Source organism: Podarcis vaucheri (genome assembly GCF_965113315.1).
Source record: "Podarcis vaucheri genome assembly, chromosome: 3".
Taxonomy (NCBI): Eukaryota; Metazoa; Chordata; class Lepidosauria; order Squamata; family Lacertidae; genus Podarcis; species Podarcis vaucheri.
Genome location: NC_138761.1, coordinates 6,929,148 through 6,949,702, shown reverse-complemented (window position 1 = coordinate 6,949,702; position 20,555 = coordinate 6,929,148). Strand labels below are relative to the sequence as shown.

The 20,555-nt window shown below is 45.3% G+C and overlaps 1 protein-coding gene across 2 annotated transcripts in view; it reads left to right on the top strand.

Annotated features, from left to right (window-relative positions):
• The first annotated feature begins 953 nt into the window (after window positions 1-953).
• Window positions 954-20,555, top strand: part of CTSB (cathepsin B) — a 28,663-nt gene continuing 9,061 nt past the window's right edge. Inside the window, exons 1-4 of one of the 2 annotated variants that reach the window (XM_082217859.1) lie at window positions 954-1,102; window positions 13,382-13,523; window positions 16,493-16,578; window positions 19,103-19,217. In XM_082217859.1, coding sequence (XP_082073985.1) covers window positions 13,398-13,523; window positions 16,493-16,578; window positions 19,103-19,217 — 327 coding nt within the window. In that variant the 5' untranslated portion in view covers window positions 954-1,102; window positions 13,382-13,397. Of the gene's footprint in view, window positions 1,103-8,537; window positions 8,563-13,381; window positions 13,524-16,492; window positions 16,579-19,102; window positions 19,218-20,555 lie in introns of those variants that run through there. The other variant, XM_082217860.1, reaches the window with a different exon arrangement.

Here is a 20,555-nt window from a genome sequence, read left to right as displayed (position 1 = left end):
GAACGAATTCCTTTGCTCCACAAATAACCCAGAGATGGCCTTCCTGATAATCACAAGCAAGTGGTTGTTCTCCTCAGGTTCTGATTTTGGGCTTCTCCTGGATTAGGCCAAGCACCTGCCCAGACTCCCCTGTGAATTCCCTGCCTGTGGAAAACTCACAAGCAGGATCCGGCTGAAAGAGCCCCTCTCCCCTTCTTTGGTTTCCAGCAACTGGTATGGCAGAAGCATGACTGCTAGTAGGCATCATAAGTCCTTTCCTCCATGGATTTGTCTAATAGTCTTTTAAAGCCATCCAAATTGGTGGCCATTTCCTGGCCTGTTTCCTGTGGGAGAGAGTTCCACAGGTTAACTAACACCCTGCGGGAAGAAGCCCTTTCACAGAATCATAGAACTGTGGAATTGGAAGGGACTATGAGGGTTATCTAGAACTCCCTGCAATGCAGGATTTTTTTTGCCCTGTGCGGCATTCGAACCCACAACCTTAGCTTAAGACTGAGTCTCATGCTCTAGGGACTTGAACTACCCCGCCTATTTTTAATCTATCACAAATCTCCCACCATTTAACTTCACTGGGGCGCCCACGCCTGCTCCGAGACAGGGAGAAAAATCTTCCTCGTCCCCTTATCTCCATACCATAGCATTATTTTTATAGTCATGGAAAGGAAGGGTGGGGAAAAGAGGGGTGTGCAGGATCGGGCCCGGCGGGGTGCCTCTGGGCGCGCAATCCTTGGTCAACCTCCCCTCCGCCCCAATCATGCCCCATCGACACCCGCAGCGTTTACTTGAGAGTAAAACAAACGGTCGAATTCGAAAGCGCCCCTTTGCGCTTTGGAGAGATGGGCGCGCCACCCATCTTTGCAAGCCAAGCAACGATCACATGATTTATCTATGGGGTGGGTGGGTGGGTGGGGGAGGAAGGAGGGAGGGGTGGGGAATCACGTGCTGCCGGGTCAGCTGCCGGAGAGGCGCAGCGCCCACGTGGGCTGAGTCAGCAGGAGGAGCCTGCGCAACCGAGACGACCCAACCGGCAGCTGTACTTAAATAGGGGGGGACCTGAACTCTCCGGTTTTCTCGGCTTGGCTCAGATCCACTTCCATCTCAGGTAAGGACAAAGCTTTACTCCTTCCTTAGGGCAGGGCGTGGCCCCGATCCTGGCCGCCCTGGCTGCTGAGAGTGTCTATTAGGGTGCGGGAGGAAGTGGCCAGGGTGGAGAGGTTTGCAATATTGCGCAAGGCGTGGGACCCTTCCCTCTCCTTTTGCCAAAAAAATCCTTTCCCAAATTTTCAGCAAGTGCCGCGGCGGTCTGCCCCATGTTCCCCGCTTACTCGCCGGTAAAGAGTGTGCGTGGATCGTGGCCCCGGGCGCGCCCAAGACTCAAAAACCCGCCTTGTTGGTTTGTTGTTTAAGAGTAACCAGAGCTAACCTTCAGACTCTCTAAATCCGGCCTCTTGTTTTGTTTTGCAACTGTTACAGCAGGTTTGCAAAAGAGTTTGGCGAATCTGATTTGCTTCCTTCCTTCCCTAAAGGAAACCGATGAAGCGGTTGGGGTTTTTTTTGGCGGGGGTGGGGTGGGATGGGAGGAGAAGTAGACTTCAAGGTATCTGGGGGTGGAAAGTGTCTGGGTGTCTGTCTCGGGAGGGCCTTCTGTACACGCTTTCGTGTCCCGGGCTCACTCATATGCAAAAGCTTCCCACTCTGTTATACAAACAGGTTTTGTTTTCCTCCCACCCCCAGTTGCTATGCTCCAGCAGGTTTTCCGCATATATGTGCAAATATATTGCAAAGGCAGTAGGCGTGTAGTGGTTAGAGCAGGGGGAGGTAACCTAAGACCCATGGGCCATAAGCAGCCCATGGGGGTCGTTTAACCGGCCCCCGAACCGAGCCGCCTGCTCGGTGAGTCCCCACACAGTGCACTAAACTGGTGCAGGGGACCACTGTCGTGGTGCCGGAAATCGTGTCTGCACATGCTCAGATGCCAAAAATCGCTTCTGTGCAGATGCAGACATCGAAAATCGTGTCTGCACAGACAGGCGCCAGAAATCGCAGCTGTGCGTGCTCACATGCGCACATGATCTGGCCCATGGAGGGATCTCTGCTGGAGTGAACTGGCCCAGGCAAGGTAAACCTTGCGGACCCCTGGAGTGTTTGTCTAGGACCCGCAAGAGCAGAGTTCAAATCACCTGCTCAGCCACGAAGGCTACTGGGTGTGGCTTTGGGCTAGCCAATCTTACCTACTTTTCTTTCTTGAGAGCTGCGGGTATACGGCAGTATGCAAATTTAATTAATAATAATAAAAAAATAAGACTTCACAGGGTTGTTGTGAGTATAAAATGGGGAGGGGAAGAACTATACAACCCACCTGGAAATCCTTGGAGAGGAGGTGGGGTGTAAATCAAATATATTGGGAGGGGCTGTCTTGAAAGTGGGGCCACACCAACCCTTCGCTGCTAAATAATTGTTTTGCTAAAGGTATGTTAAATAAAGGACGTGGGTGGTACTGTGGGTTAAACCACAGAGCCTAGGGCTTGCCGATCAGAAGGTCACGGGTTCAGCCCGGTCCCTGCTCCTGCCAACCTAGCAGTTCGAAAGCACATCAAAGTACAAGTAGATAAATAGGTACCACTCTGGCGGGAAGGTAAACGACGTTTCCTTGCGCTGCTCTGGTTCGCCAGAAGCGGCTTAGTCCTGCTGGCCACATGACCCGGAAGCTGTATGCCGGCTCCCTTGGCCAATAAAGCGAGATGAGTGCCGCAACCCCAGAGTCGTCTGCGACTGGACCTAATGATCAGGGGACCCTTTACCTTTACCTTTTACATTCATAATATTGAAGTTGGCAACAATGCCATCCTCCTTACCTTAACCAGAGTTGGGACAAACTGTGGCCTGCCAGATTTTGCTGAACTAAAGCTGCCACCATTCCTGACCATTGAGCATGCTGGCTGATGGAAGCTGAAAATCCAGTATCTCCTCTCCGCCTGCTTAACCCCAGTTCCCATTACTCTGAACATATAGCACATTCTGGGACCCATAACAAGTTTTGTGGCCTGACCTTAGGGGAGTTGACCAGTGGCACTGCTTGTTTGTATAATATATATATACACACACATACTGTTGGCTGAAAAAAAAAATTGCTAATCTAGTCTCATAATTCATGTTTGGGCTGGAGGGAAGACTGGAATTGAACCGTTGGTGTTGTCCTGGACGGCTCTGTTTTCTGTGTGCGAGAGAGGAGAGATGGCAAGCAGCAGGAGGAAGATCTTCTCCAAGGGTGGGGCTTCTTATATATCTGATTTTGAAACTCAAGGCCTGCTCAAAAAAAAAAAAAAAAAGGTTTCTAAGAAAGCCTCAGTGGCATTTGAGTGTTGATAAGCTTATTTAAGCTTGCAGCTTTAGTCAAATGATCCAATTGCCCTTTATCCAGGGCAGTTCTGGTTTTATTTTTAAGCTTTTTAAGTAGCATGAAAAGAATCTAGGGGGGGGGGCAATTTGAAAGCTTGTTTGGACCAAGATAATGGCCTTTTAGACTTTGAATATAGTCATACCTCTTCCTGCAAACGCTTCATGTTGCATTTTTTTTGCGTTAAGAACGTGGCAAACCTGGAAGTGTTTACTTCTGGGTTTTGCTGCATGCGCAGAAGCGTTTTGCACGGTTCGCACATGCGCAGGAGCACTCTATTGCGCTTCGCACATGCGCAGAAGCGCCACTCTGGTTATGGACTTTTTGGGGTGCGAATGACACCCCGGAACAGGTCGTGTCCGCAACCAGAGGTAACCACTGTAATAAGAATTACCGTATTTTTTGCTCTATAAGATTCACTTTTTCCCTCCTAAAAAGTAAGGGGAAATGTGTGTGCATCTTATGGAGCGAGTGCAGGCTGTGCAGCTATCCCAGAAGCCAGAACAGCAAGAGGGATTGCTGCTTTCACTGCGCAACGATCCCTCTTGCTGTTCTGGTTTCTGAGATTCAGAATATTTTTTTCCTTGTTTTCCTTCTCCAAAAACTAGGTGCATCTTATGGGCTGGTGCGTCTTATAGAGCGAAAAATATGGTATATGTCACTGGGGGAGGAATCAGCATTTTAGAGATGTTAAGTGGGGCATGGCCCAAAAAAGGTTGGGAACCACTGATCTAGGGGTCTTAGTAGACAGCAAGCTTCACATGAAGCAGCAGCAAAAAAAGTTACACAGTTCTAGGCTGCGGCAAGAGACGTACAGTGTCCCTCTCAAGGTTAGTAATAGAATCATAGAATTGTGGCGTCGGAAGGGGGTTGGGCTGGATGACCCCTAGATCAGTGGTTCCAACTTTAATTAATTAATAGTTCTAAGTGGATTTTGAGGAAGTGTGCAGTTAATTGCTGCTGCTTTCAATTTTATTGTGTCTTTTCTTCCTTAGCGGGTTGTGCAAACCGCTATTCTGTTTATAGGGTAAGGGGAGGGCTCTGGAAATGAGTTTGTGGAACCAAGATGGCAATCTCCTGAAAACGTTTGGGAACCACAGGTGTGACTAATTCTGAGCTCAGTGGACTTAGTAGCCTGACTTTATATCAGGAAGCTGCTGCTTCTTCCTATATAGAGGTTTCTGTGGTCTGGGGTTCCTTAGCAGCAAAGAGATTTGAAAAGGCAACCGATCTGGTCCCAAGCCACGCAAACTAACTGATGTAATTTCCAGGAACTGTGAGCTTGTGTCTAGCTAGCGTATTGGTGGGGGGTGTATTTGCCAAAAAAAGATTGGGAGTAGTCTGGTCGAAGGTGTCCATGCTGGAAGAAAAACAAAAGGGCCCACCTGATCTGTATTTAACTAGTGTCCGTAGGTATAAATCTCAAGAGTTTTGCATGCCACCCTTGAACAGCTGTCCATGGAGGAGCAGGTCAATTCTGTGTCCAGGGCAGCTGTTTACCAGCTCCATCTGGCACACAGGCTGAGACCCTATCTGCCCGCAGACTGTCTCACCAGAGTGGTGCATGCTCTGGTTATCTCCCTTGGACTACTGCAATGCGCTCTACGTGGGGCTACCTTTGAAGGTGACCCGGAAACTACAACTAATCAGGAATGTGGCAGATAGACTGGTGACTGGGAGTGGCTTCCGAGACCATATAACACCGGTCCTGAAAGATCTACATTGGCTCCCAGTGTGTTTCCGAGCACAATTCAAAGCGTTGGTGCTGACTTTTAAAGCCCTAAACGGCCTCGGCCCAGTATACCTGAAGGGGCGTCTCCACCTCCATCATTCTGCCCTGCGAGAAGCAAAGTTACAGGGAACCAGGCAGAGGGCCTTCTTGGTAGTGGCTCCCGCCCTGTGGAACACTCTCCCATCAGATGTCAAGGAGATAAAGACCTTCACACCTTTTAGAAGACATCTGAAGGCAGCCCTGTTTTGGGAAGTTTTTAATGTTTGGTGTTTTATCACATTTTTAATATTCTATTGGGAGCGGCCCAGAGTGGCTGGGAAACCCAGCCTGATGGGCAGGGTGCAAATAAATAATAATAATAATAATAATAATAATAATAATAATAATAATTTATTATTATTCAGAAACTGTACCCAGTTATAGGGAGACACTAGGAAGGGCTCAGTGGCACAACACTTGCATGCAGAAGGTCTCAGGTTCAATCCCTGGAGAGATGCTGCCAGTCAGTGAAGATAGTACTAAGGGTCATCTAGTCCAACCCCCTGCAATGCTGGAATCTTTTGCCAAACGTGAGACTCGAATCCGCAACCCTGATAATAAGAGTACCAGGCTCTACTGGCTAAGCAGGTGTAGAGTTGATCTGTGGAAGTTCTCCTAGCCTGAGGCCCAGAGGTTTCCACCCACTCAACCCTCTCACATCTCTGTTCCACTCTCCACAGCTTCACCAGCTCAGACACCGGACGAGATCTTTTTTTGGCTGGCTCCTGTGGTTTGAGCTGACATTTTGGTTTCCTGGAGCAGCCGTGACATGTCTTGGTGGGGAAGAGGCACAGTAGGCGTCAGTTGGCTGAGTAGCGAATAGGATTTGCAGTTGGGCTAATTGCGTGCCGATTTCCCGCCCCCCCCCCCAAGTGGAAATAAAGACACATGGCACAATTATTAAGGTTAATGGGCCACAACTTTATTGGTTACAGGTGATGAGTGGTATTGGCTTAGGCATTGGTCCTAACCGACTATCCGGCTTCAGCCTGTCCGCTTGAAGTCCAGGAAGGGTTAACCACCAGTAGGGGGAGTCCTGCACATCAACTAGGAACTCTTGCGGGGCCACCGATAGGGGGTGTGGCATAGGCCCTCACCTCCCCAGGCTTCGGACGGGGCCACGCCACCCATAATCCTTTACCGGACTACCCTTCAATATGCGGGGCAGGTGATGGCACTTCCTCCCCTCTTCCATCTGCAAAACAATGCCTAACTGCCACCCTATTTATACACAGATATACCCTTAAGACGACGCGGGTGGCGCTGTGGGTAAAACCTCAGCGCCTAGGACTTGCCAATCGCATGGTCAGCGGTTCAAATCCCCGCGGCGGGGTGCGCTCCCGCTGCTCGGTCCCAGCGCCTGCCAACCTAGCAGTTCGAAAGCACCCCTGGGTGCAAGTAGATAAATAGGGACCGCTTACCAGCGGGAAGGTAAACGGCGTTCCGTGTGCTGCGCTGGCTCGCCAGATGCAGCTTCGTCACGCTGGCCACATGACCCGGAAGTGTCTGCGGACAGCGCTGGCTCCCATCCTATAGAATGAGATGAGCGCACAACCCTAGCGTCTGGCAAGACTGGCCCAAACGGGCAGGGATACCTTTACCTTTACCCTTAAGACAGGTTTTGTGAATGAAAAGACAATGGGGAGGCTTTTCCATTTTCCTTTGATGTTGCGGAGAAAACATTTTGTCAGTTTGGGAGCCAAAATGGCTCCAGGGCTGCCCTCCTGTGCTGCCTCAGACATGTGGTCCATACATGTGTTTGCCTGGCAAGTCCATGAAAGTTTATTATAGATATAAGACCTTAATTTTTTTTTTTTTTTACTGGGCTCCTTAGCTTGCATCAGCCAGCCCAACCAGCATGCATAGTGGTCAGGGTGATGGGAACCAGAGTCCTAAACACCAGGTTGAAGAAGGCTGAGGAACACAAAACCTGGCCCAGAATGGGTTTTATGTCAGATGAAGCAGAGGCTTCCCAGCAGATTTGTAGAGGACCCCAAAGCACCATCTAGTCCAGTGCAGGAATCACAGCTTCAAAATCCCTTTCTGTGATGTGGAAAGCTTGAAAACACGCCTGTCTTAAGGACAACAGAAACAAGCTCTTCTTGCATGTATCTGGGAGAAGGGGAGGAAGACACTCACCATGAAAAATCGCTTCAGAACCACAAATCTGGGCTGTGTTGACCCACATTTCTGGCTGTCTTTCCAGCTCTGCTTGCTTTTCAAAGAGCTGGGCCTTTTGTGTGTGTGTGTGTGTTGTGTGTTTAGAAGGATTTATGTTCGTTTTTACTGGGGCAGGGAGGGGAGAGAAGAGGCCTGCGTAAACGGGTTCAAAATCAACTCCTATCGTAAATTCAGTCCAAAGTCTGCTTGTTCCTATTGTCTCTGGCGAAGTCACGAGTTGGTTGTGACTTGTTTTAACCTGGGAGGAGGTTGGAAAAAGCAGTCCTTCGCTCATCTTCTTAATTCTTGGATCCTTTGTTTGAGGCTTGCACACCTCATCTTGAGGGTTTTGTTAACTCCTCTGGTTCCCCCTTTTAACTATCGCCTGCTTGCAACTTTTTAAAATGGACATTCATCGCCGATTGCATTTTAAAAAAATAAAAGGGCACTGGCAGATGGTGCTTTCTGTTTTGGTGTCATTTCTCAGGGGTCTCTCAACCACATCTGCATCCATAAAAGTCCAATTTCAAGTACATGTGTCTCAGGAACCCTGACTTTAAACCTGCCTTAAAAAAGTCTTGGAGATGCAGTAGCAGGTTTGGGTGAAGATTATCCTCAAGCTCACGCTTAACATTATGACTTTTCTCCACTGGAAAGTGCTGTGTATGTACCAAGACATTTGTCCACCTAGCTCAGGCATCCCCAAACTCGGCCCTCCAGATGTTTTGGGACTACAATTCCCATCACCCCTCGCTGACAGGACCAGTGGTCAGGGATGATAGGAATTGTAGTCCCAAAACATCTGGAGGGCCGAGTTTGGGGATGCCTGATCTAGCGCAATACTGTCTACACTCATTGGCAGCAAGCAGCTCTTGAGGATTTCAGGCAGGGAAGCAAGCCCAACCCAGTTAATCAAATATTTATTATGGTCATAGACCAGCATAATTAGGGTGGGGTACATTCATTTAAAATGTGTAAAACGTTTTAGAAAGCTAAAATTCTTAAAACAGAAGGTATATGTTGTAATAAACGAAAATCTGCCTTTATTCCCTTATGGGGGACACAAGAGCCCTCATAGAGTCCTTTGTAGGTTCTCCATCGGTCGGAGGAAAAAAACAGAGGCCGACCAGAGAATATTGAGAAGCAAAGCAGCTAGTAAGCCTGATCTTTATTGAACTGTTGCAACAGGGTGCCCCCTTCACACACAGGAGAAGGAGGAGGACCCAGAATCAAGGTGTGTCTGCCCTTATCTAGACATTTTCAATTGCCCATCTTGGAGTCAAAGATCACCCCTAGAAACAGTATACCTACATCACAGAAGGGGTGTAGATCAAGACCACCACCCCAGATACATCATACCTAAATCACAGAAGAGGCAGTCTACAACAGAAATCTGAGTGCGTTGTTTAACTCCTGTCTGGCAGGTTGCCTGTTAATGCTCACTTGACTGGATACCATGGGGAGCCTGGCCAGTCTTTTGTAGTTCAAATACTTGGTTCGTGAGCCAGGTCACAGGCTCACCCTATTCACACACAGATATACCCTTAAGACAGGATTTGTGAAGGAAAAGGCAATGGGGAGGCTCCTCCATTTGACCTTGCAGAGAAAACACCTGGTCAGCCTGGGAGTCAAAATGGCTCCATAGCTGCTGTCCTGTGCAGCTTCAGACATGTGGCCTATATATCTATGTACGTGTGTGTTTGGTACATTTATAAACCTTTATTATATACATAAGACCTTTATTTATTTATTTATTTCAATATAAAAGACTACACTGGTACCTCGGGTTACAGACGCTTCAGGTTACAGACTCCGCGAACCCAGAAATAGTACCTCGGGTTGAGAACTTTGCTTCAGGATGAGAACAGAAATCGTGCTCCAGCGGCGTGGCAACAGCGGGAGGCCCCATTAGCTAAAGTGGTGCTTCAGGTTAAGAACAGTTTCAGGTTAAGAACGGACCTCCGGAACGAATTAAGTTCTTGACCCGAGGTACCACTGTATAAGAATCTAAAAGAAGGGTTAGGAGCATTAAACATATAGAAGAGCATAAAAGGTTAGTATATAGAAGGCTATGGCTATCAGTCTACACACTGATATGAATGTTCATTAAATCTAGTTTGTGGCACAGGTCATCATCCGACGAATTTTGGAGTCTAACATCTAGAGAGCTACAGGTCTGAGGGACGCCATATTTCAAGCAGTGAATATTTCTGCCTGAGAGTGTTTATGGGCTCTTGGCTGCTGTGTTTTGGAGCGTGATAGCGAAGTTGAGTGAGTCATTGGCTGACGGAAGAGGAAGAACTCTCCTCTCTGCAAGGAAGAAATGAAAGTTGCAGGTTGTGCAGCCTGGGTATTCTCAGCCTTGTAACCAGAGAGTTTCTCCTTGCTCATCCGTTCGTGGAGCTGTTTTTAAAGATGCTTCTGTACTGCAGCTCATCAACATGTGTGCATGTGAAATAGGGAAATTGACATGGGCACAATCTAACTATTGAAGCATCTTTGAGTGAAGCAGCTGGTACTGTGATAAATCTCCCAGTCTCCCCACAGAGTAACTGTCTTTAAAACTGTCTTGTGGCAAGTTTCTGGGTTCGGCAGAACACTTGAGGATCTCATTGGGAGCAGACAGGAGCTTAAAAAGGAGGAGGGTCAAATGTCCCATACGGAGATCAAACCTGCAACCTTAGCATTATCAACACCACGCTCTAACCAACTGAGCTATAGTACAAACTGAGTGGCAAGGAAAGTTGACTTTGGTCTGTAAACTCCGCAGACTGAATGTGTGCATACTTTGGGTTTTCCCTGGCATGGCCAGGGAGCTAGCAGGACACTTGGGTCCCACCCCACAAATCTTACAGTGTGGCAACACCTCCACTTTGCAACTCGCTGCCTATTGACAAAAGCATATTTCGTTTAGGCAACCCCGTATTAAAACATGTATAATGTTGGCGTGTGTTTTAATCTGCTTTTCAGTTTATTGCTTATTTTGCTTATTTTTGGAAACAGTTGTTTTTAGCTTTCTTTCTTTTTTCCTTCACCCCCTGATAATTTCATTGTTTTCTTATTTTTGTAAAATTCAGTAGTAAGCAGAACAATTTAGGGGATTGCAGTGGAACTTCCCCACTGAACTTCCCAGAACCCTCCCGCTTTTAATTTTAATATTTCACTCACTTCCTTAAAAGCAGTGGGGAAGTTAGAGGCAGTGGGAATGTGCTTTACATGTTCCATTTAGTGTTGAAACTTTTAAAAAATAACCAGGCTGGTGTCTGTCTGGCTTGCTCTCGGTGCAATTCAGCAAAAAGTGACGGCCTGTTTTCCTGCATGTGACTTGGGTTCTGAGATAATGCAAAACCCAAGACGCTTTAGTGAGTTGCAAAATGTGCTTGCCTGTCTTTAGATAAGAGTCTGTCTGCCCCAAGAGAGGTTTGCAAGCACCATCGGCTCCTTTCCCTTACACCAGACAAGCAAGATCGCAGCTAATCCTGTCTGTGTCAACTGACCACTACTGCACCTGATAGAATCCTAACCTGACTCAGAGGACAGCTGACTGGTCAAAACCAAATACCATTTCAGGGTTGATGTTAGTCTAGTTATCACCAAGGCTTGAAATCTGTTTGGGCCATACTGCTTCCAAGTGGAGGCTTGCTAACCTAAATACAGTGGTACCTCAGGTTAAGTACTTAATTCGTTCCGGAGGTCTGTACTTAACCTGAAACTGTTCTTAACCTGAAGCACCACTTTAGCTAATGGGGCCTCCTGCTGTCGCCGTGACGCCGGTGCACGATTTCTGTTCTCATCCTGAAGCAAAGTTCTTAACCTGAAGCACTATTTCTGGGTTTGTGGAGTCTGTAACCTGAAGCGTATGTAACCTGAAGCGTACCTGAGGTACCACTGTAGTCCTTCCCTATCACTGTTAGAAACTCAGGCATATAAGCTAGGAGCCATGTGGCTCCTTAAATCAAGGTTTAGGTAAAGGTAAAGGGACCCCTGACCATTAGGTCCCGTCGTGGCCGACTCTGGGGTTGCATTGCTCATCACTCTTTATTGGCCGAGGGAGCCGGCATACAGCTTCCAGGTCATGTGGCCAGCATGACTAAGCCGCTTCTGGCGAACCAGAGCAGTGCACAGAAATGCAGCTTACCTTCCCGACGGAGTGGTACCTATTTATCTACTTACACTTTGATGTGGCTTTCGAACTGCTAGGTTGGCAGGAGAAGGGACCGAGCAACGGAAGCTCACCCCGTCGTGGGGATTCGAACCGCCGACCGTCTGATCGGCAAGTCCTAGGCTCTATGGTTTAACCCACAGCGCCACCCGCGTCCCAAACCAAGGTTTACAAGTTACCAAAACAAAATGTCTAGTTGCCATTTGGGGAGCAATATATCTATGAAGTCTTATTTTTCTCTGTAAATAATTTTTTTACCAAAAAATAAAATAAGGATACAAAAAACCAAACCACCATCTAACATTTATACTTCTAATAAAAAAATCCTACTATTTTACAAACCTTCTTTTGGGGTTCTTTAAACCTCAAAACTACCTTCCACCCCCTTCTACTGTTTTTTTACATCTTACCCCATTCTCTGCATTTTGTTATCATTTTTATCCACTTGTTCACACCTTTACATTCTCTATTTCTTTACTACTTACAGGTGCTTAATCTAAACCTGCCAGTGTACCAACTTGTTTACAGTATTTCTGCACATACGCAATAAATTTCCCCCACTCTTTTTAAAACTTCTCATTGTCATAGTCTCTTGAGTTTTGCTGTCAGTTTTTGCCACTTCTGCGTAGTCCATAAGTTTTATTTGCCATTCTTCTGTTGCTGGCAACTGTTCTTCCTTGCATCTTATTTTTCAGATGTGATCTTGTTTTTTAACTGTGATTGATTATCTGTTAAACATCTGGCTAGTTCAGATGACAACCTTGAGTTAAGGAAAGAACTATGAGAAGTTAAAGTAGAAAAGTCACTTGAGGGGACATTTACTGAGACCACCTGTGGGCACCATAGAAGGTGTTGCGCAGACTCATTGCTGTTGCTGGGTGACACATTGGTGGCCCTTGTTTTGCTCTGTGCCTGTACAGTCGTACCGCGGATCCCGAACGCCTTGTGATTTGAAACCTTTGGCTCCCGAACGCCACATACCCGGAAGTGAGTCTCTGGTTTGCGAACGTTCTTTGGAAGCCGAACGTCTGACACGGCTTCCGATTTTGTGCAGGAAGCTCTTGCAGCCAATCGGAAGCCGCGTCTTGGTTGTTGAACATTTTCGGAAGTCGGAACGGACTTCCAGAAGTGATTCCATTCAATAACCAAGGTGCGACTGTACTGCTGATTACAGTGGTACCTCGGGTTACATACGCTTCAGGTTACAGACTCCGCGAACCCAGAAATAGTGCTTCAGGTTAAGAACTTTGCTTCAGGATGGGAACAGAAATCATGCTGCGGTGGCGCGGCAGCAGCAGGAGGCCCCATTAGCTAAAGTGGTGCTTCAGGTTAAGAACAGTTTCAGGTTAAATACGGACCTCCAGAACGAATTAAGTACTTAATCAGAGGTACCACTGACTTTCCATGAGGTGTTATTTTTTTACTCTTCTAGCTCACCCAAGTTTGTGGTTAAAAAACAACACACACTCATCATATACTTTGCCTTACACACCTTCTGAAGGCCAGAGGGGTTTCTTAATATGACATCACTTCCACCCCTACCTGCTCATCTGGTTTCACTGATGCACCATTGAAAAACTCTTGGCTCCCGTGTGCCGCTTCCTCAAGCAAAATGAAAATCTTGTCTCTCTTTAATGGGTCCAGATTGCATGATGCTTTTTTATATTCAATGAGCTGAGATCTCTGGCTAGTCAATAGCCCAAGACTGTTGACTGCAAAACCACCCCCAGGCAAGATAGCATTAGCCAAAAAGATGCATGTCCATAATTCCTTGTAACATTGATATGCTCTTTTTAAAAGAGTGATGTGCAGCTTTCTTGTTTGTTCGTGTTTGGCAGTTTATCAGTCATGCAACTTAAATTTGCTTCCATTCTTTCCCCCCACCCCTTAGGGTTCCAGTTTCCAAAATGTGGCGGTCCGTGGTATCTCTGTGTCTCCTGGTGGTCCTTACGGGCGCTCGCAGTGTCCCCATCTTCCCCCCTCTCTCTCACGACATGGTCAACTACATCAATAAGTTGAACACTACCTGGCAGGTAAGTACCAACTTTTGGCTGGCCAGTTGGGATGGCGGGTGACACTGGCAGGAGAAGGAGGTGTTATACCTGAAGGAGTGTCCCCCCCCCATTGTTCTGCCTGGACGCTGAGGTCCAGCGCTGAGGGCATTTTGGCGGTTCCCTCACTGCGAGAAGCAAAGCTACAAGGAACCAGGCAGAGGGCCTTTTTGGTAGTGGCACCCGCCCTGTGGAACTCCCTCCCATCAAATGTCAAAGAGATAAGCATCTATTTGACTTTTAGAAGACATCTGAAGGCAGCCCTGTTCAGGGAAGTTTTTAATGTGTGACATTTTAATGTATTTTTAATCTTTGTTGGAAGCCGCCCAGAGTGGCTGGGGAAACCCAGGCAGATGGGCGGGGTACAAATAAATTATTATTATTATTATTATTATTATTATTATTATTATTATTATTATTATTATTATTTATTATCTGCCCACTGGGATGACAGCAAGGCAGATGTCCCATTCCTGAGCTTTCCCCCTTTTTTTTTACCTCTCAACATGCTGCAGATCAGGTGGTAGAATGGCAGGCTTGCTTTCCTCCAAGGTGAATGGCGTCTGACTTAGCTAAGCCCGGGAAGAACAGCTTACTCTATGGCTTTAACCCCTTCCAGGCTTTAATGAAGAGTTGAGCATTTTGGTTATGAGGATAACTACAGTTTGTCCTGAGGTTCCCAGTTCAGGTCACCTGCCCTTCTGCCAAGTTCTCAGCTGTGAATTCAACATAGGGGTGGAGAAGGGAGTGATCAGGTCCTCATCACAAGACAATTCTGCAGGATACTCCTGTACAATAACTATTGGAGAGTGTATAGTGCTAGCTTGGTTCTCAAACTTTAATCCGTTCCGGACGTCCGTTCCAAAACCAAGGTGCGCTTTCCCATAGAAAGTTATGCAAACTGGAGTAATCCGTTCCAGACTTTTAAAAACAACCCCTAAAAGAAGAATTTGACATGAATTGTACTATCTAACGAGACGACTGACCCACAAAATGAAAGCAATAAACAATCTTTGTTGTTGTTTAGTCGTTTAGTCGTGTCCGACTCTTCGTGACCCCATGGACCAGAGCACGCCAGGCACTTCTGTCCTCCACTGCCTCCCGCAGTTTGATCAAACTCATGCTAGTAGCTTCAAGAACACCATCCAACCATCTCATTCTCTGTCGTCCCCTTCTCCTTGTGCCCTCCATCTTTCCCAACATCAGGGTCTTTTCCAGGGAGTCTTCTCTTCTCATGAGGTGGCCAAAGTATTGGAGCCTCAGCTTCACGATCTGTCCTTCCAGTGAGCACTCAGGGCTGATTTCCTTCAGAATGGAGAGGTTTGATCTTCTTGCAGTCCATGGGACTCTCAAGAGTCTCCTCCAGCACCATAATTCAAAAGCATCAATTCTTCGGCGATCAGCCTTCTTTATGGTCCAGCTCTCACTTCCATACATCACTACTGGGAAAACCATGGCTTTTACTATACGGACCTTTGTTGGCAAGGTGATGTCTCTGCTTTTTAAGATGTTGTCTAGGTTTGCCATCGCCCTTCTCCCAAGGAGCAGGCGTCTTTTAATTTCGTGACTGCTGTCACCATCTGCACTGATCATGGAGCCCAAGAAAGTAAAATCTCTCACTGCCTCCATTTCTTCCCCATCTATTTGCCAGGAGGTGATGGGCCCAGTGGCCATGATCTTCGTTTTTTTGATGTTGAGCTTCAGACCATATTTTGCGCTCTCCTCTTTCACCCTCATTAAAAGGTTCTTTAATTCCTCTTCACTTTCTGCCATCAAGGTTGTGTCATCTGCATATCTGAGGTTGTTGATATTTCTTCCGGCAATCTTAATTCCGGCTTGGGATTCATCCAGCCCAGCCTTTCGCATGATGAATTCTGCATATAAGTTAAATAAGCAGGGAGACAATATACAGCCTTGCCGTACTCCTTTCCCAATTTGGAACCAATCAGTTGTTCCATATCCAGTTCTAACTGTAGCTTCTTGTCCCACATAGAGATTTCTCAGGAGACAGATGAGGTGATCAGGCACTCCCATTTCTTTAAGAACTTGCCATAGTTTGCTGTGGTCAACACAGTCAAAGGCTTTTGCATAGTCAATGAAGCAGAAGTAGATGTCTTTCTGGAACTCTCTAGCTTTCTCCATAATCCAGCGCATGTTTGCAATTTGGTCTCTGGCTCCTCTGCCTCTTCTAAATCCAGCTTGCACTTCTGGGAGTTCTCTGTCCACATACTGCTTGAGCCTTCCTTGTAGAATTTTAAGCATAACCTTGCTAGCGTGTGAAATGAGTGCAATTGTGCGGTAGTTGGAGCATTCTTTGGCACTGCCCTTCTTTGGGATTGGGATGTAGACTGATCTTCTCCAATCCTCTGGCCACTGCTGAGTTTTCCAAACTTGCTGGCATATTGAGTGTAGCACCTTAACAGCATCATCTTTTAAAATTTTAAACAGTTCAGCTGGAATACCATCACTTCCACTGGCCTTGTTATTTGCAGTGCTTTCTAAGGCCCAATCTACTGTACTGTACAATCTACAGTACAATCTACTGTACTGTAAAATCAATAATTTATCAATTTATCAATTGTAGATGATAAAAATGAAAATGTATTTTTTTCTTTCTTACCTGCTTTGTCTAAAGTGGCTTTGCAGCTTTTATCCATTTCCGCAGTCACACAGTCGATAAATCAGTAACTGAACTGGGTTCCACACAGTCACAAAAAAAAGAAAAGCCACAAAAACGAAAAATAAATAGCAAAAAAAGATAGACCTCAGCGTAGCACTCAAATTCGAACCGTAACACTCAAATCAGAGCATTTTCAGCTTCCGAAAAAAGTTAGCAAACCAGAACACTTACATCTGGGTTTGCTTCATTCGTGTTCCAAGTTGCTCGACAACTAAGCCGTACGAAAACCAAGGTACCACTGTACAATCATACTTCTGTCTTTTCTTTAAAGGCTGGGCACAACTTCCACAATGTGGACCTGAGCTATGTGAAAAAGCTGTGTGGCACATTCCTGCATGGCCCCAAACTACCAGAAAGGTGAGTTTTCTGTTCCTTACCTCTAGATACTCAAGGCTGCACAAATTTCCTGTAACTCTGGACCTCTCCATTCAGTTTCCAGACACAGGTCTAGCCTGCTTTTTAATGAGGACGATGCTTCAGATATTAAGTGGAGCAAAATATGGATTCCATATTGTCAAAATGTGAAATTGATTTAATAATTGCAGTAATATCCCTTTGGGGTTCCTTGCTATTCCCGACCCCTCCCATCATCTTCTTAAATCGCTGTCAGAGGGACTTGGTCACGCTTTGCATGCAAAAGATTCCAGGTTAAACCCCTGCCATCCCATATTTGGTGCTTTGTCTCAGTACCCTGCAGAGTTGCTGGGTAGATGGACCAATGGTTTGTCTTGGTGTGTTGGGAAAATATTGAGGTTCAATATCCTGGAACCACTGACAGAGCTTTGCCATTTTCTGAAACTCTCTGGCCCTGCAACGCCTAAATAAACATTGTTTGACTGAAAATTGGAGTCTGGATCTTATTTGCTGTCCAGGCTGTACCCACAGAATATTGGATATTGAATCCCAATATTTCCCTAACGGGTCTATGGTGGTTTCCTATATTCCTAACCTTTCGGGTGGGGAACAGGCTGTGAGTTTTCTGGGCTTTTTGGATTACTGGGTACTTGGCGTGGGTGAGACTTTCAAGACACATTTATATCGGTGGCAGCTGATAATCTAATGGAAAACTGTTTGCTGGCCTGTGAAACAGCAGTTTATCTCAGCAACTTCATGTTTTTAACTTAGTGAGTTCTGGGAAACAGTATTATTACCAGTATGGGTGTTTTGTTTTGTTTTTTACTTTTTATTAACATAATTTTAATACCACTCTTACTTGATAGAAAACATCTACATAGTGTGCAAATAAATCTTAAAATAATTGTTTGAGATGGCAAGCATGCAAGTTCACATTTTTATTTAAATATAAATAACACTGGAAAATTGCAATGTTATTCTGAAAAGTTTTAAAGAAACAATAAAAAAACCTAACCTAAATGAAGAGAGAGAGAGAGAGAGAGAGAGAGAGAAATACAAAGTCCTCTATAACAGGTAAATCTTAATTTGTCCCACACAGAGAAAGGGTCCTGCATCAACTAGCTAATTAAAACTAATTTTATTCTGTGAACCATCCTGTGATCTTGTGATGAAGGATGGGTATATGAATTTAATAAATAATAACAACCTACCATTACCTTCAATTAAAAAACAAACAAACAAACTGCCTATAATAAAAATTAGGTGTTTATATATATATATATATATATATATATATATATATATATATATATATAACATATCATTTTTAACGGTAATTAAACATACTTTTACATCTTATTCAATTTTTTTGACTTCCATCAATCCTGCCTGAAAATTTTCCAATCTCGTCTCTTAGTAGTATGCATTTCTTATTTTCCCCATTTCATTTCAAACTCATAACCAATATCTCTATCTATTTTCCTACTTTGTAACGCTTCCTATATTTCTGCTTACAAAACTTCTTGTAGTCCTACTAGCGTAATTTATTGATTACAGTTGCTCTTCAAATAATTCACATACGTCTTCCAATCTTCTGTAAATCTCTGGTGTTTCAGAATGCATGATAAAATCGCAAGCCGGCATAAGCTTGCTGAAATGAAGAAGGGTTTTAGCAGGTGCAGAAAGCAAGACAGAGAATGGGCCTTCTTAATGTTAATGGGATGCGAGTTTAAAAGGAGTTCTTGAATGAAATCTGGATCTCTCCCTCTCTTACACACTCTCTCTCTCACACACACTCTTTCATTTATTCATGAGGACTAGCGTCCCTGTTCTAAAAGCAGATTCCATATGCAAAAGGGCATTGATTATCAATCAATCTTTATTAAGGTCCAGAGACCCAAAAAATCATTACAAAGCAATCATTACAAAGCAATGCACAAATCGTGATAGTGCATTGCATTGATTATCATATTCTTCCCCCTCCCCAGTTTTTATTTATACTTTCCGCATTTACAATTTTCCCCCTCAAGTACAAAACCAATACATTAATCGCCAGCTTCCCTTTCCCCTGCTTCCATGGTTCATTCTAGTTCCCCCATCGCTGCTGCATATTCTAATTGCCCCTTATTCCCTTTTCAAGAGGGCATTAAGTTCTTGGTTGGACTTGGTGTGGGGCACCATCCTGTTTCATGTCTTGATCTGGAAAAAGAAGGTGTTATGTACTGAGGTTCTCACCCTGGGTCAGCAAGGGGATACTGTAGATAGTTATGCAAATAAGGGATCGAAAGTGACATTCAGGGATTGGATAGTTTTAGAAAATTGTTACAGTTACGTTGTACTGGAGCTCTATATAAGCAGGCTGGCTGAACCCTTTAGTTCAGTTCTGTTCTGGCCTGTGAATAAACAAGAGCTGTTTGAAGAATCGCTGTGTCGTCTGATATGTTCACTCACAACTTAACAGAAGGAATGCCCAGAACGTTAATCTGTCGCTCCTCTTTCCGCACTCCCAATTTTGAAATGCACATAGGATTGGATTTTTCAATGACCTGGACCTGCCTGAAAGCTTCGACTCGCGGGAGCAGTGGCCAAAGTGTCCGACCATCGGTGAGATCAGAGACCAGGGCTCTTGTGGTTCCTGCTGGGTAAGGCAAGAGTTTTAATGCCTCCCCTTTGCCAGGGTATGAATTAAGGGGCTCCACATCTGCTATTGTCTTTCTTTCGTTCTTCCTTCCTTCTTTCTTTTTAGGGCCATGTTTTTCGTCCAATTTTGGAGGCAGCAATTCTTCTGAATACAGTGGTACCTCGGGATGCGAACGGGATCTGTTCCGGAGCCCCGTTCGCATCCTGAATAGAACGTAAGAGGTGCGTGCGTGGGTCGCGTTTCACTGCTTCCGCGCATGCGCGTGATGTCATTTTTGACCGCGCGCGCATGCGCAAGTGGCGAAACCCGGAAGTAACACGCTCCATCACTTCCGGGTTGCCGCAGAGCGCAACCCGAAAATACTTATCCTGAAGCATATTTATCCCAAGGTATGACTGTACAGTGGTACCTCGGGTTAAGTACTTAATTCATTCCGGAGGTCCGTACTTAACCTGAAACTGTTCTTAACCTGAAGCACCACTTTAGCTAATGAGGCCTCCTGCTGCTGCTGGAGCACGATTTCTGTTCTCATCCTGAAGCAAAGTTCTTAACCTGAAACACTATTTCTGGGTTAGTGGAGTCTGTAACCTGAAGCGTATGTAACCCGAGGTACCACTGTACCAGTTTCTGAAAACTGCTTTTACGTTCTGTTAAAATGCTTTGTAAAAGCAAATTTCAAAGCAATGAATGGATATAGTTTGAGACAAAGGTTTGCACATGAATCTGTGGGGAAGCATGGAAGAGGGTTGGTCTTGTGTTGGGCACAATATGATCACTGCTCTTGTACCATTTATATTTTTTATTTTGGGGGGAAATCCTTTTAATACAATTACTCGGTGTGTATACAGCCCAGGCAAATCTGAAGTTCTTTTTATAAAGTTCCACAGATCTGAATCGGAGAAGGGTAAGCACCAACTTATTGTCTCCTAATAAGAATCAGTGGGGCTTTTTAAAAAGTGCTCTGTTATGCTGGGAATGTAGCCAACCTATGGAAGCAGCATAAACAGTGGTACCTTGTTCTCAAACTTAATCCGTTCCGGAATTCCATTCCAAAACCATAGAAAGTACTGTAATGCAAAACTGATTAATCCATTCCAGACTTTTAAAAACAAATCCCTAAAACAGCAATTATGGATTTTACTAGCTAATGAGGCCATTGATTCATAAAATGAAAGCAATAATCAATGTACTGTACCATAAAATAAATGAGACAGTACTGTGGATGATAAAAACCAAAATTATTTTTTCCCTTACCTGCACTGATGATAGTCATTGTTTGGAATGGGGGGGGGGCTTTTATCCATTTCCGCAGTCACACAATCAATCAATCAATCAATCA